The 17,305-nt window shown below is 38.0% G+C and overlaps 4 protein-coding genes across 5 annotated transcripts; 2 read left to right on the top strand and 2 right to left on the bottom strand.

Annotated features, from left to right (window-relative positions):
- Positions 1–2,117: 2,117 nt before the first annotated feature.
- Positions 2,118–5,602, top strand: LOC112172120 (pre-mRNA-splicing factor SLU7-A). Of its 2 annotated transcripts, XM_024309312.2 has the most exons (7): positions 2,118–2,274; positions 2,715–2,878; positions 3,004–3,116; positions 3,416–3,841; positions 4,032–4,167; positions 4,261–4,560; positions 4,723–5,602. In XM_024309312.2, the coding sequence occupies exons 1-7, from the start codon at positions 2,259–2,261 to the stop codon at positions 5,188–5,190; spliced, it is 1,623 nt and encodes a 540-aa protein (XP_024165080.1). In that variant the 5' UTR covers positions 2,118–2,258; the 3' UTR covers positions 5,191–5,602. The 2 variants fall into 2 exon arrangements, with proteins under 2 accessions (XP_024165080.1, XP_024165078.1); XM_024309310.1 differs by lacking the exon at positions 2,118–2,274 and having other exon boundaries at positions 2,636–2,878.
- A 1,740-nt stretch (positions 5,603–7,342) lies between these two features.
- LOC112169374 lies at positions 7,343–8,035 on the bottom strand. Its single transcript, XM_024306401.2, has one exon. It carries the CDS (start codon positions 7,976–7,978, stop codon positions 7,406–7,408), a length of 573 nt encoding a protein of 190 aa, XP_024162169.1. The 5' UTR covers positions 7,979–8,035; the 3' UTR covers positions 7,343–7,405.
- A 303-nt stretch (positions 8,036–8,338) lies between these two features.
- Positions 8,339–11,624, top strand: LOC112169375 (protein NUCLEAR FUSION DEFECTIVE 6, mitochondrial-like). Its single transcript, XM_024306402.2, has 3 exons — positions 8,339–9,894; positions 9,964–10,085; positions 10,891–11,624. Exons 1-3 carry the CDS (start codon positions 9,761–9,763, stop codon positions 10,908–10,910), a joined length of 276 nt encoding a protein of 91 aa, XP_024162170.1. The 5' UTR covers positions 8,339–9,760; the 3' UTR covers positions 10,911–11,624.
- Positions 11,625–12,347: 723 nt separating this feature from the next.
- Positions 12,348–17,305, bottom strand: LOC112173689 (mitochondrial import inner membrane translocase subunit TIM44-2). The gene is made up of 14 exons (XM_024311372.2): positions 16,816–17,305; positions 16,600–16,706; positions 16,123–16,206; positions 15,911–15,986; positions 15,504–15,548; positions 15,003–15,419; positions 14,833–14,901; positions 14,462–14,526; positions 14,278–14,346; positions 14,110–14,182; positions 13,887–13,991; positions 13,236–13,307; positions 13,082–13,144; positions 12,348–12,732 (listed from the first exon to the last, which is right to left on the bottom strand). Exons 1-14 carry the CDS (start codon positions 16,888–16,890, stop codon positions 12,601–12,603), a joined length of 1,452 nt encoding a protein of 483 aa, XP_024167140.1. The 5' UTR covers positions 16,891–17,305; the 3' UTR covers positions 12,348–12,600.

The raw sequence follows: 17,305 nt of genomic DNA, 5'->3' as shown, positions 1-17,305 counted from the left end.
AGGTAAATTGGTCATTTCACTTTTTTTGGGACCTACGTGCTTGCCATGTCAGCAAACATACGGCGCTGTCAGAAATTTTGGACGGAGGTATCACGTTGATGCCAATTTAGGTCGTTGGGTATCACATTGATACTTTTGAGAGTTTGGGAATCAAATTGGTCTTGGCAAAATAGTTTGGGGATGATAGATGAATTTTTCTAAAAAAAAAAAAAAAAGAGGGTAAATTGGTCATTTCACTTTTTTTTTTGACCCACGTGCTTGCCACGTCAGCAAACAGACCGCGCCGTCTGAAAATTTTGACGGAAGTATCACGTTGATACCAATTTAGGTCTTTGGGTATCACATTGATACTTTTGAGAGTTCGGGTATCAAATTGACTTTGGCAAAATAGTTTGGAGACGGTAGCTGAATTTTTCTCTAATCATTAATCAATAATCATATCCTCGTATGTCATATTCTCTCACCACTTGATAAATATTTTTGGTTTTTTTTTTGCCTTTTAATTCCATAGAATTTATCAATATGAAATATCTGTTATGGCCTTATGGCATTCGAGTTGGGTTGGGTCTTGAACTTGTTTCAGATTTTGGGATGGATTCTAGTTATTCACAGTGTTTTCCATTCATTAATCACTTGCTACTAATTTATGTCATTCCTGAGATCCAATAGTCTTATTTGGTAGATGGACAATTTCCATTTTAGAACTGTTTGTTCTAATGTTAACCTTTGTTTTAAGATCGTTGGATTGTTAGGTTACATGTGTCACCGATTTATCAAATCGTCCCCTTGGCTCAAAGTTATTCTATATTATTATTAAGAAAAAATGTTTTGTTAGCGAAAGTAGGTGTGAAAAGACAATGAAACTCTTAGACTTTATATTAATTTTAAATTATTTTTAATAATTAAGTGGTAGTATGGTAAATAGAAAAATTAAAAATCATATTAAAAAATAAAATAAATAATTTTCAGATAATTAACTACCCATGTCTGCAATAACCACCCACAATATAGATAACTTCTCACTAGGGATGGCAATGGGGTGGGTTGGGGATGGGGATCACAATACCATCCCCATCCCCGGGGTCATTCTCTACCCCCATCCCTGCCCCAATCCCCAATAAAATTATATTGGGGATTCCCCATCCCCATCCGCATTGGGGACTAAACCTCCAAACCCGCCCCAAATCCCCAATAAGAATTTAATAAATAAAATATTTTTTTTCTGATATTGCCTTTTTTAAAATCAAAATCTACAATAAATAAATTTAAAACGTGATTAAATTCATAAATCATAATTCATTGAGTGCAAAAATCAAAACACCATTAAAGTAAAAGTGTAGCCATTAAAGTAAAGTAGTAAATGTATATATTTATGATTTATATTATAAAAAATAAATTAATATATATATAGTTAAATATATGTATATATTATTGGGGCGGGTTTGGGGATGGGGATCACAATACCATCCCCGCCCCATCCCCAATCTTAGATAGCGGGGATTGGGGATCCCCATCCCCATTCCCCATTTGTCCCCAAATTCTCCCCCCATCAGGGGCGGGTATCCAATGGAGGTCCGCCTCTCTGGGGATTTTTGCCATCCCTACTTCTCACTTTCTTTTTTCTCAAATAACTTCAATTTTTTTCTCAATATAATAATTATAAAAATTTTACACATGCAGAGCATGTGAGTAGAAAACTAGTATTTATATAATGAAACTCTGCCATTTGTTTATTATCTTTCTCCCTAAAGTGTTTATGAAACTTTATTGACTAACATAAACACTCAATTATAATAAGTTAAACCATTCGGATTAAAAAAGAAAAGAGAAGAACCCCCTGGTGTGATAAAGTTGGTCGAGCAGCCTAGTTTGAAAGTCTTATGTCTAGCGTTCGAGTTTTAACTCCCACTAGTTTATGACTAGCAGGTTTGATGGATCTTTAGGTTCGTGCGCATGCCATGAGAGATAGCTTGACTAGGGTACCCTGTAGACCTCAGTCCTAATACTGACTGGGTGGGTATGTTCTAACTAGCTAACTTAACTCAAATGGCTTGCCATCTTAATCACCACCGATCCAACAAAAACCAAAAAAAAAGTGTAACGGCGTCGTTTGGAAAGGAACATAACCGCCTCGCTGCTCCTATCTGCAGCGGAGAAAAGAGACACATATATAAAGCTTCCCAATACACAAGACCTCTCAATTTCTTCTGTTCAGGCCTACACAATTCTCCTTGGATTAGCTTCACCGCGACCCGAAAATGGCGACTGCTTCAGGTTCGTTTTCTCTGCCTTCTTCCTTCACACATCTCTCATATCATTACCCTTTAGTTTCAAAAATTTATCAAATCTTCAAGAAAGACCCATCCTTTGTGTGATTTCGTATTTAATTGATTGGTGTGGAAATTTGAATCGTATCAATTACTTGTTTAGATTGGCGATTTGGGCTTTTTATCTGTGTCGGTTGAAATTGGGATTGGTTCAGGATTTTAGGGTTTTCAGGACCTGAATTGATAATTTAGAATTTTTCCCAGAAAGTTGAGATTCGATGGGGTCTTACTATTACAATATTCAATTTAGTTGAGAGTTGGTTTTTGGAGTTCAAATCATGAGTCTAATACTCGAGCCGAAATCAAAAGGCTTAAACTGTATGAGTAGAGGAATAAAGGGAATACAAGTTCATAGTTTTGATGTATTCATTGCTGTTGGTGTTGTAGTGGCATTCAAATCTAGGGAAGATCATCGTAAGCAAATTGAATTGGAAGAAGCCCGTAAGGCTGGGCTCGCACCAGCTGAACTCGATGAGGATGGAAAGGAGATCAATCCTCATATTCCTCAGTATATGTCATCTGCACCTTGGTATCTCAATGCCGAAAGACCTGTAAGTTGTTCATTTTCTTTTGTACGAACTTGATGGTTATGATAAACAAGTCTCGGTGTGAGGTATGAGTTCTGATACTGATACATGTTGTTTTGTTCTGGCTTTTTGTTTGTGGTTTGATCCAGAGCTTGAAACATCAAAGGAAATGGAAATCAGATCCGAATTACACAAAATCGTGGTACGACAGAGGTGCAAAGATAGGCCAGGCTGATAAATATAGGAAGGGTGCATGTCAGAAGTAAGTCTCTCTCTCTCTCTCTCTCTCTCTCTCTCTATATATATATATATATATATATGTATGTACCGATCTATATAGTAAAGGTGTATCTGTATGTATCTGTGTCTTTTGGTTCCATCCTGACTCTATTTAGATAATGCATATGTATTTAATGGATGGAACATTTTGGTGACTTGTGTTGTTTTGACCATCCTTGGGAATGAAGATGCATCCCTTATCCATACTAGAGTGAGGTTTTTCTTTCCTCATCATCGTATATCATGAACTGGAGATTAAACTCTGAATGTCTAATTCTGCAGTTGTGGAGCCATGTCACATGATATCAAGTCTTGTATGGAAAGACCCAGGAAAGTGGGAGCAAAGTATACAAACAAGCACATTGCTCCTGATGAGAAGGTAGAGACTTTTGAGCTCGACTATGATGGAAAACGGGACCGCTGGAATGGATATGATGCATCATCCTATGCCCTAGTCATTGAGAGATATGAATCAAGAGATGAAGCACGAAGGAAATTCTTAAAAGAACAACAACTGAAAAAATTGGAGGGAAAAAATAATAACCAAAATGGTGAGGATGGGGTTAGTGAAGAGGATGAAGAGGAGGCTGAGGATGAGGATGATCTGAGGGTGGATGAAGCCAAGGTTGATGAGAGCAAACAAATGGACTTTGCAAAGGTTGAGAAGCGTGTTCGTACAACAGGTGGTGGGAGCACAGGAACTGTCAGGTAACAGCTTTGTTTTATGTGATGTTTTATTGTCGTCATGTGTAAAATGGGTGTTATTATGTGAACATGTAACTGCAAATGTTATGTGAGAATGTTTTTATGTGCTGGTTTCTGTATAGTAATGCTAGAATTGTTCTCTCTTGGGACTTGGTGTCATATGTAAACGTTATTCATATATATTTGTCTACAGGAATTTGCGTATTCGTGAGGATACAGCAAAATATCTTCTAAACCTTGACGTCAACTCTGCACATTATGATCCCAAAACCCGATCCATGCGTGAGGATCCTCTTCCAGATGCTGATCCAAATGAGAAATTTTACGCGGTAAGTGGCTCAGACAGTTATCTGCATATGTATGGTTGTTTCTTTAGTACTTTATGTGTTACTGATCTGGATTTTCTGGTTTCTGTATTATAGGGTGATAACAGATATAGAAATAGTGGTCAAGCTATGGAATTCAAGCAGCTGAATATCCATGCTTGGGAAGCATTTGACAAAGGCCAAGACATTCACATGCAAGCAGCCCCGTCCCAGGCTGAATTACTTTATAAGAACTATAAAGTAATTAAGGAGAATTTGAAGTCGCACACAAAGGACACCATTCTAGAGAAGTATGGCAATGCAGCTAGTGAAGAAGCAATTCCTAGGGAGCTTCTACTGGGACAGAGTGAAAGAGAAGTTGAATATGATCGTGCTGGCAGGATTATCAAAGGACAGGTAAATAATTTGCATCAACTTTTTATTTATGATGCTATATGTGGCCTTTCGTTTTGCAACCTAGTTTTTGTCTGCCTTGTTTTGGAACTCAAGGAGCACTAATCAAGCTTTCAAAGAGTCGATTATAATAGGTGTCTGATCAATCTGTCTTGACTGATATAGGAAACCACACTTCCCAGAAGCAAGTATGAAGAAGATGTCTATGTCAACAACCACACCTGCGTATGGGGTTCATGGTGGAAGGATCATCAATGGGGATACAGGTGTTGTCAGCAGTTAACTCGAAACAGCTACTGCACAGGTGCTGCTGGAATAGAGGCTGCTGAGGCTGCATCAGATCTGATGAAGGCCAATATTGCTCGTAAAGAGGCTGCTGGAGAAATGCCTCCTCCTGCAGAGGAGAAAAGACCTGCTACTTGGGGAACTGACATCCCAGAAGATTTGGTTTTAGATGAGAAACTACTTGCTGAAGCTCTTAAAAAAGAGGATGCAAGAAGGAAAGAAGAGAGAGATGAGAGAAAACGCAAATACAATGTCAGATGGAACGATGAGGTTACTGCAGAGGATATGGAGGCTTACAGGATGAAGAAAGTTCACCATGATGATCCAATGAAGGAGTTTCTCAACTGAATTCAGATCGGGTCATATTATAATTGTGGTGAAGTTGAACTCCTACATGAATCAGATCGGGTCATTTTGGTCAGATCATTCTTGGATCAGTTGTGGCAAAGTATACTTAGCAGGAGCCATCTTTGTATGCGAATCTGAATGTGATTTCTTAAGCTAATCTAAGTGTGAGGTCTGATTACTGTTAAGCTAAATGCTGGGGAATTGGCAGTTATGTTGCTGTCAAAGATTGAATGGTGGTAGGCTGTCATTCACTCCCTTCAATTGTTGTTTAACTTTTTTTTAGTGGCATGAAACAAGTTATGTAATATAATTACTTTGAATTGAAGTATTACGTTCCTGGTTCTGGTCCTGCCAAGGACTATGTTTGTTATGAATAAATTGTTGAAAGCAAAAGTGCAAGAGCTTTTTCTTCTGGTGTTGGGTTATTCTAATGTGTCAACATGAAGAGCCCTTTCAAACTGTAAACTGGGCACGTAGTTCCCAACTTAAATTTAAGAACCTCATTTTGTACATGAAATCCCATAATCCTAAGAGCATATTTATGCGATGTTAATAGCATTAATCTCCATACTTTCTTTGTTAGTTTAGTGTATTTTCTAGTTATTTACTTTGTTTATTTGTTTTATAGGTATCTTAGAGTAAAGAAGAAGAAAAGAAGTAAAAGAGGGATTGAAAAGCAAAATCGGGAAATCTGCCTGTGCAGATCAGTTAACTTCGACAGAGCACTGAGACCAGCTCAGAACGATCCAGAGAATGATCTTTATATTGATGGGTAGCCTCGGATGTCTAGTTTCCGAATCTTTTTTACGGCTTGTCAATATCATTTTTCTAAAGGAAGTTATGGCCGATTTAGTACAAAGAGGTCAGGCTGCGCGTGAATCTGAGGTTGGACGGGAATTTATGTTTCGAGGCCCAAATCACACCAAGAAGCCCGAGGACGAGTTTGTGCTTCATATTCCGACTTATGATGGACAAATGGCATGATGTGAATGGTTGGAACGAGTCATCAAGTTCAAACGCCAATAGGAAAACTCCACCTATGCACGTGAACCCTAATTCTTTTAGGTTTTGGATTTCCTAACCTCTAAGCATATAAAAGGAGATCAATCTGCAGCAGCTCTCTCTTCTTCTTCTTCCTCCCTTTTCATTATTTTGTGTTTTTGATTCCAATTATGTGTAACTAAATTTCCAGTAGTTAGGTGGTAGTTGAAGCCCCTAGACATGATCCATAACATGCTTTGACATTCAATTTGTTTTCCAATTAATATAGTTGAGGTTTTGTTTACCGATTTCTCATTGATGAATTCTATGTTTGTGTGCTTTGGAGGCCTACTTAGTATGCATGATAGGGTTCTAATACTTTGATTGTTTGATGCCTGGATCAATAGCTGGATTCCTCAAATTGTCTAGAGAAGTAATTGGTAGTTTTCACTAGCAAGTAAACAAAACCCTAGGTTTAGCAAGGCTCTAAGTTAATTGCGATGCCTAGAGATTGCTCAAACTCTTTTCAAACTTAATGATCTCTGCATGTTTAATCTAATAAACGTACCTTTAGGTTGCATTGCTTGGGAATAGTCTAGGTGTAGAGCACTTCCTGCCTAGCGTACAAAGTAAGAAAGAGTAATAGGTTGTGTTCAAGCGTACCGAGCCAATCTGAGTGTCTTCAACTAAGTTAATTGGTAGTAAATTGGACAAAGTGTATTGTGTGTGATTGTTGGGGGTGGATACTTCCTTCCTAGCTAGTTTCATCATCTTGATATCAACCAATCTCAAATCTGTCTCAGTTTCGTTTCTCCTTCTGTTCTCTGTTTTGACGTATTTTACTTTCATAGTAAATGAACTCCAAAAATTCCCAAATTTTTTGTGCTGGACGCCTTGTGTGTCTACTACGTCTCTGTAAATTTTCATATTTTTCTGGGTTGTTTTGGTTAGGATTTTAGTTTATTTTTCGACTGCTGTTCAGTAGGAACTGCAGTCACGTTTTGTGACTTTTGTTGAAGCTTTTAGTTTAATTTAATCCTCTGCGGGAGACCCTTATTTCCCTATATTACAATTGACATATTTGCAGGAGAATAAGGAAAATCAATAGCTTATAAATTTAGCTATCAAATCCTACTTTTGGGATTCACACGATCTATATTTTGCAAGTCGAATTGACACCCTGTACAGAATCTACTGTATTTATTCAAAGCTGTTCTTCATTACAAACTTTTTACTACAAATGGCGACGGGCCAACGTCTCCTGATCCTTCATTTCTGCCCTGAACCGAGCTATAAACTCCTCGGCTCTTTCATCAATTCCATCCATCTGGGGGGAGGCAAATCCCAGTGACTCCCACATATCATCTGCAGCACTGGTTACTCCTTCAGACTCGCTATTCTCACCAACTGCAGATTGAGATTGCTTGCTTGCTTCTGGTACAGAGCGATCCTCAATAGTCTTGATCACACACTTTGCTGGTGGAGTTTTCTGCTGTTGACAACGCTCAGCAACTAGCTCGGAGACAGCAGGCTCTTTAAAGAGCTTGTCCACATAAACATGTGCATGCCTGTTTTGAAGCAGGCTACGACAATTCTGGCTAAAGCGCAGCGAAAAGCGTGGTTTGCGCTGCAAGCGTAGCTGAAGAAACTTGTAGGGTCGAACTCGAATAGAGATTGTAGTGGAGGGCTTGACTCGATTTCTGGATTTGTTGATGGCTTTGCGTTTATGGAGCTTGCTGTGTAGTTTGGAAGTGAAGCTCTTCCAAGCCTTTCTGGCTGGTGGAAGCCTCAGCCTCAAGCAAGACATGAATGAGATGCGGAGAGGTTGTGTTGGGTCACTTGGGTGCTCCTTTTAAGTAAGGTAATTAAGCTGCTAGATTATATTCCTTCAGCTTTTGGATTTTACACGGATTAGTAGTAGCTTACTTCTTAAGCCACGCGCTTCACTTTACAGAAAATGAGAGAATCCCATGGCCACAAATCTCAGCGTGTACATGTACTTGATTCGATTCTCAAATCCAATATCAACCCCATGACCACAAATTTCATGAAAAATACGCATCATCAATCATTTTTTTTTTAATCAAATAAATAATTCATATACAACAACTAGTTTTGTGAGTTAAACTCACAACCTCCCACTTATAAATGGGAGACTTATGCCACTAGACTAAATAGTATTGGGCACATCATTAATCATTTTGCTGAGATATGTGTATGTATTTTTCTTTCTGTATGGGTAAAGAAAATTGGAAAAAAAAAAATCCAAGGATAAGATCAGTATAAGAGCATCTCATAAATTAAGTTTCAGAACGTATACCTCAACCAATTACCTGATGATATGATGATAGGAATGGATGCTTTGTACTTTCATATTGTCTATTCACCAAAATTGTTTCAGAGCAGTACACACGGCATCTAATTTCCTTTCCTGCAACTTGTAAATATTATTCAGTCGGGTAGTTGGAAAAAAGCACGGCAAGAAACGGAGATAGATCGATTGTTCCATTTCTTACAGAAGATATGAAAACCAAGCCATTCTTTCTATCCTAGAAATGAAGGGGAAAAAAAAAATTTCATCTGAGAGAATGAAAGAAAGTGATCCGCGGTATGCAGTAACAAAAGAATTTTGTATTCTTTTATTTGTTCATAATGAAATCTGTCACTCCCAAAAATGAAATGGTGTTTGGTGGGTTCAGATTAGTCTAGGATTGGAAATTTAAATCTTGTCAGGGTACGTAGGAATATCAACTCCTGTTGGAGAGGTGGGATATGCACAGCAGTTCAGGATCGTTTATAACTAACTTCAAGGATGGATATTGACCAATTGACCACTATCCTTCTTCAAACAATTAATCATTGTCTGCATCTCCGCCGCGAACCCGAAATCGAACACAAAACCATTATCCTAATCGGGTTGATCGAGAAGTCCGAATCCAATGTACATTGGGTTCTTGTACTTATCTATTCCAGCTCTAATCCTCTTATACCAAACACATGAAAACATTAATACAAATCCAATCTTATTGTAATCCATTCCTTACCTGGATGCCAAACGTGGCCAAAGGGTGAAAAATCTGCAACCAACCAGATATGATGATCAATACGACAAAAAGTTAAAAACCCCAGCAAGTGAAAACCTGCACTCAACCATTGGAAATAATGGGAACCATCTCAAACCAGCAAGAGCTAGATCCGTGAATCAAACCAAATCCAAGAAGAACAACCAAAGCTGCAAATAGAAAAGGACCAAGAAAGCCGAAATCGTGGTCTCTCTTTGCAGCATTTGCACTTGCACTTGGATATGCCAAAGCTTCTTTGTCCCTCAAATTTTCAGTGCTAATTGGGATTGACCCTGTCAACCAATATTGCACAACTAATCCACACATCCTCACCTATGTCCCTTGCTCTTTCGACCTCAACTTTCCCGTCGCCGTAATTGGCACTGGCCTTGGACCGAACACACCCTCGTAAAGCCCAAGGTTTTTTTTTTTTTTTAATAACGTAAAGCCCAAGGTTTAGGGCTGTGGGTACGTGTTTAGCCACATCAAAGTCTCTGAATACTACTTGAATACCTAAAACCCTCCGAATGGCCACCTCAACCGCCGGCAGATCCATTTTCCGGTCATGCGCCTCAGCGGCGCGGTTCGCCACTGAAGCGAAAGCTGCTCGCTCACCGTTTCGCGTAGGAGCCAAGCAACGTACATCATCTCCCGCTTTCAGGTAACCAAGTAGATTAGAGTATGTTTTGTATTAGCATTCAAAGGATGTGATTTGTGGTTGCTGCTGTAGGTGTCGTGTTGAATTGAGCTTCTGTGTGGAGTCGATGCTGCCCTACCACACTGCCACAGCTTCGGCTTTGATGACTTGCATGCTTTCCATCACTCGCCGCAGTTATGGTTGGCTTCCAGAAGGTGATTTCCTTTACTCAAGTTTTGTTATGTTTGTTTTGTTCCCTGGCGAATGCCGCATTGTTTGGAGTTCCAATTCTACTGTCAAAGTAGACTTTTTGGTGCAACAGTAAACTAAGCATTCCTTTCTTTTGTTTCATGAGGACAAGGGTTAGGAATGACAAGTCCTTTCCAATGTGTGGTTTTCTGTAGGAAGGCTTGAACCCAATTTCGAAACCCAATTAACTATGTATATAACATAAAATTCCTTCTCTCTGTTTTTTTTAGTGAAAACGTACAAAAGAACCTCTTTTATTGTTGTAGGCTATAGATGAAGATCAAGAAGCAAAGTTGGAGTGACATTGATTTTTTAACTTTCAAGCTTTTACATTTGTAGGGGTGCTATCATCCTAACGTATTTCAGAACATTTCTGTTCTTTAGTAAATCTGTAATTCTTGTTCTTAAAAAACTCTTTACGTTGTTCATCTGATATATTGAATTCTTTAATAAAACAAGTGGCAATCTTTTTTTGTGGTTGAAGCTTTTAAGGGTTTTATTGGATATGAGTGAATCATGAATTGTTATTACTTTTAAGAGAGACCTGTTGTTTAAAGTTAAGATTATCAAGAATTCTCTTAGTTAATGATGTCTTTCTGTTCCCCTCTTTACTGTTCTTCTGTCACCTCTCTTTTGTTCTATTCGACTTGAAAATGCTTACTCAAGGTTGATCTCTAGATGTTTTCTTACATTACCTGTTTAAATTGAATTTCAAAATGTCATTCCACTCGGATCATAAAGTTAGTGTACTGATCACTTTTATTTAATCAGCTTGCAATGATGATGAATGATGATGGCTGATGAATGTTTCAAGGATTCAAGGAAGTTTTATGTACTTAATCTTCAGTCTAAGGCAGTGACTGGTAATACAGGAGTTTTGACTGAGATGCAGAAGAGACAAGTTGCATGTCCTGAGCTTTTAAACCTAGATCAACTAGTAGACTTTGGTTACTTTTCTCTAGGCATAAACATAATTTCTTCTTGAGTTAATTTCTTCTCATTAATGTTGGTGATCAAGCAGAGGTTAAATCTTCAAATGTCTTTTATCACAATGTTTTGGCTAAGACCAAGTAATTGCCATGGAAACCTCTTCTTTGTGATGCAAACTAACTTGAACAAAATATAGTTCTCAGTAGCTGCAGATTGAGATTGCTTGCTTGCTTCCGGTACAGAGCGATCAGCAATAGGCTTGATCACACACTTTGCTAGTGGAGACAACGCTCGGCAACTAGCTCGGAGACAGCGGGCTCTTTAAAAAGTTTATCAACATAAATATGTGCATGCCTGTTTTAAAGCAGGCTACGACAATTCTTGCGAAAACATGGTTTGCGCTTCAAGCATAGCTGAAGAAACTTGTAGGATTGAACTCGAATAGAGATTGTAGTGGAGGGCTTGACTTGATATCTGGATTTGTTTATGGCTTTGCGGTTGTGGAGCTTGCTGTGTAGTTTAGAAGTGAAGCTCTTCCAAGCCTTTCTGGCTGGTGGAAGCCTACCTCAACCGAGACATGATGCATCTTTTATAGTAGGGTAAGCTGGTAGATTATATTCCTTCAGCTTTTGGATTTTGGATTCGTTTTACATGAATTAGTAGCCTACTTCTTAAGCCATGCGCTTGACTTTACAGAAAATGAGAGAACAAAAAGCAGCATGATTCTAGAATCTCAGCTTGTACATGTACTTGATTCGATTCTCAAATCCAATATCAACCCCATGGTCTCAAATTTCATGAAAAAATGAAATCATTTTGCTGAGATGTGTGTATTTTTTCGATATGGGTGCTAAGCAAAATGTCATGATCCTATAGGAACTAGTTCGATCATTTCTTTCCAGGTCAAAAAAGAAAGAAAATCGGAAAAAAAAAAATCCAAGGATAAGTTATTCAGTAGGAGCATTTCCTAAATAACGTTTCAGAACCTCAACCAATTACCTCATGATATGATGATGGGAATGGATGTTTTTACTTTCTTATTGTCTATTCTCCAAAGTTGTTTTAGTGCAGTACAATTGTACACTGCATCTAATTTTCCTTTCCTGCAACTTGTAAATATTCTTCAGTCGCGTGGTTGGAAAAAAAAACATAGCAAGAAAAGGAGATAGATTGTTCCGTTTCATATAGAAAATATGAAAACCAAGTTTCCATTCTTCCCAACCCACAAAGAAAAGAATAAAAGAGAACAACAAAGGCCTGCAATGGAGCAACAGAATGAAATAAAGTGATCCACAGTATGCAGTAACAAAGAATTTGTATTGATAATATTTATTTGTTCAGAATGAAATCTGTCACTCCCAAAAATGAAATTTGGAGGAATTTAGATTTACTTATGCTCTCTGTAAAGAACTACATTGAATTGATCATACTAAAATAATATACTACAAAATTTCCTGGCAGTGAACCACAAAACCCAGAGAAGTTGAGATAGCACAGGAAAATAAAAATGATACAACATCCATCGGTTAAGATCAGCGTTTATGTAAACAACTAAATGAGGGCTTGAATTCCAAATTGTTGCATCTCTCTCACTCTCCATATGGGAAAAAGAGCACCTTCAGGAAGTTCTTCAGGATCCCAAGGTTGCATGGCCCAGGCGTAGTACACGGTTTGGATCGTATCCTAATGAAACAATTCGATTTCACAAAGCATGGGTAAGTACATATAAATTTTTTAATAAGTAGGATAATGAAGAAAGAGTACATGTTTTTACAGAGAAGAATGGTTCAAAGATCCACCCACGCAGAAGCACTTAAGGTCAAACTCACTAACTAAACCCAAACTATATCCTTTAGGACGTTATATAACTTTACTGTTCTCAATAGAGATTGAACCAAATCGTCAAACGTCTTCACCAACAAAGGGATAGACTGAAGATTCAGATTCATTCTGGGGCTTGCTTTTAGACATTTCACCATTGCTCAAAGTAAGGAAAAATAGCACATTTAGATATATGAATATTGTTTTTTACCTGGCTGCCTTCTGTTATTGCACCATTTTTATCACGTACACAATAGACTTGCTGTGTTTTGAACTGCAACAAGTTTGTGGAAAGAGTCGTCACTATCAGACTATCAGCTTCTGTACAACAGTTGCAATTGAGGAAAAAAAGAGAAAATACCTACCGTTACAATGATTATCGGAGAGTCTCCCAACAGTTTGGTTTCTTTTACATCCACCTCAGATATATGTAGAATCTGCACTCCCAAAAGGCAACCATCTATTAGCAACATGATGATGATATATCCATGCCAAAAACAGCATAACATGAAGAGGCTTCCCTCACTCATTTCAACCAAAGAAAAACAGAAGGTAGACAAAATCTGCTCCTTAACCTTAATCAACTAAGTAGAACATGCAAAACTGTTATTTAGTAACCTTAATCAGCTCTCCACATCATGCAAACAGCATGATATAAAATGATATGGCTACCATATCAAAGTGTGTCAAATTGGAAAGGAGCTTAGTTAAGTCCCCTACCAAATCACACACATTGATTAACTATTATTCATAGTTTAGCTTCAGCAGAGACATATGGATAGCAATATTTCTATTGTAACATATCGAATATCAACTCCCTAAGTTAATACCTCTAACTCTACTTCTCATTCTTTTATCGAAGGCTAGCCTTCAGACTCAAATATCAATGTTATATGATCAACACTGAAAGACAAAACAATAAACATGGGTTCTTCTTATAATTTTGTCAATACTGAATGCAACAAAATTTGTCATGGAAATACTAATATCTTCAGGGGAGAAGCAAAATTTCCTACCTTGTTATCAAAAAAGATGCCATGGCTTTGAAAAGCCTGACGCTCGGCTTTACACCGCTCAATCACCTCATTAGCACAGTACTTCTTCAATGTTTCAATATCTCCCTGTTGATACAATGTTTTTGTTATTCCAATGAAGGAGAGAAACTCTATCATTGTGATGAAGATTAAACCATGAGAGAAAAATAAAAAAGTGAAGTGCCACAAATTGACCATTTCTAACCTTCATGTAAGCATTTAACACAGGTTTGACCGCATTCTGAACTTCTACCACAAAATCTGGTAAAGAGAAAGATCTAATCCATCCAAAACATTACAATGGGAAAAGAAATTAATAAAGTAATTTTAGTATAAGATAAATATGACAAGGGAAATGGCACTATGATCATACGGATCTCGGGCATGGATCTCCTTGATTGATGCTGCAGCATTTGTTTCTTGAAAAATAGCTTCATTGATACTGTAAAAGACAGGATGGCTAAATTAAGCACTCAAATATTTTGCAAATACCTCTTTAGGGTGAAACAAATTCATAAGTAATGAGCAGAACAAGTAACCAAGGTTTAGAAGCGTACTCCTGAATTTTGTGAACTAATGGGCTATCAGTAGTTTCCCAGCGTTCCTTCATGTCATCAATGATCTGCCAACCCCAACAAGGACAAATGATGCAGTAAACCAAGAGATGTAGTATACACAAAACTATTAGGGACAACTGAAAGCCAAGATCACAACAATCTGAAGCAGTTCTTAACTATTTCTCTCTTACACACAGCATGTAATTATGCCTTCCTACCCGCTTTAATACAAATGATGGCATCCATAACAGCGTCGTATTACAAAAAATAGAAACAGTAAATGATACAAGATAATTGTCATCTTCTCACCAAAATGAAGAAAAAACTAGAATTTAAAGATGAAAAAGAACATTTGGATTGCAACTATATACCTCTTCGCTTTTTATTTTAACAGGTTCACTTATCCCACTGATACGCTTGAATAGAGGATTCCCTTGCATCTATGTAAGAGAGAAATAAAATTATTTCACGTATAAGAAGAGGCAAATAGATAGAACTTCTTCATGATACTTCGTGTATGCATAAAAAATTAAAAACTAACCTTCATTCTGAAAGACTCCCACTTTTTGCTCCAACGAGATTGTTTGGTGGGTACAATAGAAATGTCGCTTGTTGCACTTCTTTCAACTCGTGGGATAGAAGAAGGGTCAAACCCTAGATGCTTTTTCTTACTTGGACTACCATTTAACTCATCCTTTACAATCTCATATCCTTTTTTGGCCATGTCAACAAACTTTGCTTCCTTGAATCTATGAAAGACAGAGGAAACATTTGATGAAGAAACCCTTGACCTAAATTTTCCAAATAATGTTTCTGCAGTATCACTAGACCCTGAGTGCTGGTGTTTATCTTCAGTGGACGAGGCCTTGCTTCCATCTTTTTCATCAGCAACATGATCAGCTGAAGCACCAGAAGGCCCTGAAGCCTGCTCTTTCCCAATTCCAAAAGATCCTTTGACCTAAATTGGACAAACAAAGATAGACAGAAATGTATCAACCAATCAAAGTATGTAAAAGGTAAAAATTAAAACAAACAAGCAGACCTCTTCTGTGGCAGCCGAGATTTTCTCTTTTACATTTGCAGAGACCTGTTCACATAATTGTCAAATGAAAACATAATTATCAGAACAGATGCAAGATCTTATGATAATAAATTATGACCGATTGCCGAAGTGGCAATAACAACTGGTGCATAGCAGAAGAATGCAGCCACACAACTGCACATAAATCTAAATTATAACCAAAAAACACATGTTTGTCTAGAAAATTGGAGCCATTGCAAGAGTTTTTTTTTTTTTTTTCTTTAAATATATAAGAAGGGCCTCACAATTGTTACACACACAGATCCAAGAAAGAGCCTCTAACAAAGTCCTATGTCCACAAACGCACACACACTCAGATTTCTACGTATACGCAGCACTGCAGATTTTAGAGTTTTATGAAATGATACCTTCTTTGCTGCTGCTTCAGCCTCTGTCCAAACACCATCCACGTGCTTGTACAGCTGCTCCGTTGTCTGCTTCGTTCTGCATTCGCGATTTCATCATCTCAGAGCCGCCATGGCTAGTGCCCACCAGCCTTGACATACAAGGGTATGTCTCAGCCTATAACTAAAAATTTTAACATTTCTTATGGCATTAAGTCATTATATCACATAATTACCTAACTTTCAGATCTTCTTTCACCCCCTTGAGCTCTTCCACTTGCTCCTTCAGTTCCTCGACCGTCTTTTTAAATTGTTGACTCCTGCAGCCACAGAAACGATACTGAGTTTAATGTTGTAATCAGTATGCGAACATATCGTGATCACCAAAAGTTATAAACTTCATGATCAGAAAAACAATCCCGCACAGGTCTGAAGTTCGAGAAACAAACAGGCAAATTCACAAACTTTACTTCACAATCGACTGGGGACTCTAGCTATTACCAATAACGTGTTCCAACTTGCAAACCAACCCAATCTTAACAAGTAAACCAATCAAAATATCATATTTTACCCAAAAAAGTTCAAGACTTTAGACTGCCCGGTATATTTGTCCAATCTAATTTGCCATAATATACTGTTTAGCTCAACTAAATACATACACCCAAATGAATATTACAAATGTAGAATAGAGTGAGAGAGAGAATGAGAAGTACTTATTGGTTTCCTCCTTGACCTGCTTGGAAAACTCATTGAAGACACTGAATCGACGATTTCCCCAATACCCATTTGCAGAAAGCAATCGAATTTTCGTGCCTGAAACCTATCTCAGCAAAACCCAACCCGCCAAAAACCACGTCAAATCCAAAATAACATGATAAAACAGCCGAAAGTTTCAATCTTTGATTGGCAACTTGTTCAGAGGACCATACCTGTTGTTGAGACTGAAGAAGAAGAAGGGGTTGTCTGTGGAGGAACAAATCTCGAACAAGCTTTCTAGCCGCCATGAGCCCAAAAAAAGGGGTCTTTTTTTCAGAGCAGCCTGCAACTGATTCAGCTTCCGCTTCCGCTTGTGGGTTAGTTTGTGCTAGACGTGTGACTCATTCATTCCTGTGAGATTCCCATGTCTTTCTTGGTCTTGCTTATTCGGATGCGTGTGTCCCCAAATAAAGGCTTACTAAGATCATCATACAGGCTTGGAGGCAATGGTACCGACGCCGATTTCGTAAGGATTTTGTTGTGCAGGACGCGGGGTCTGGGAATTAATATCCAGTTTCCATACTTGGGAAGAAAGAAAAGAGGGACCAAACAAGGGACTTCGTTTACAAACCCCCGAAAAGCCCTTAACACCAGACTCTAGGGTTTATGGTTTTCGAATCCTAGAGCAGAAACTGGGAGTTTAAAGAGCCCAAAAGGCCTAAT

The sequence above is a fragment of the Rosa chinensis genome, chromosome 6 (genome assembly GCF_002994745.2).
Source record: "Rosa chinensis cultivar Old Blush chromosome 6, RchiOBHm-V2, whole genome shotgun sequence".
Classification (NCBI taxonomy): domain Eukaryota; kingdom Viridiplantae; phylum Streptophyta; class Magnoliopsida; order Rosales; family Rosaceae; genus Rosa; species Rosa chinensis.
Note: the sequence above shows the minus strand (reverse complement) of the source record. Positions and strands in the feature narration are given on the sequence as shown.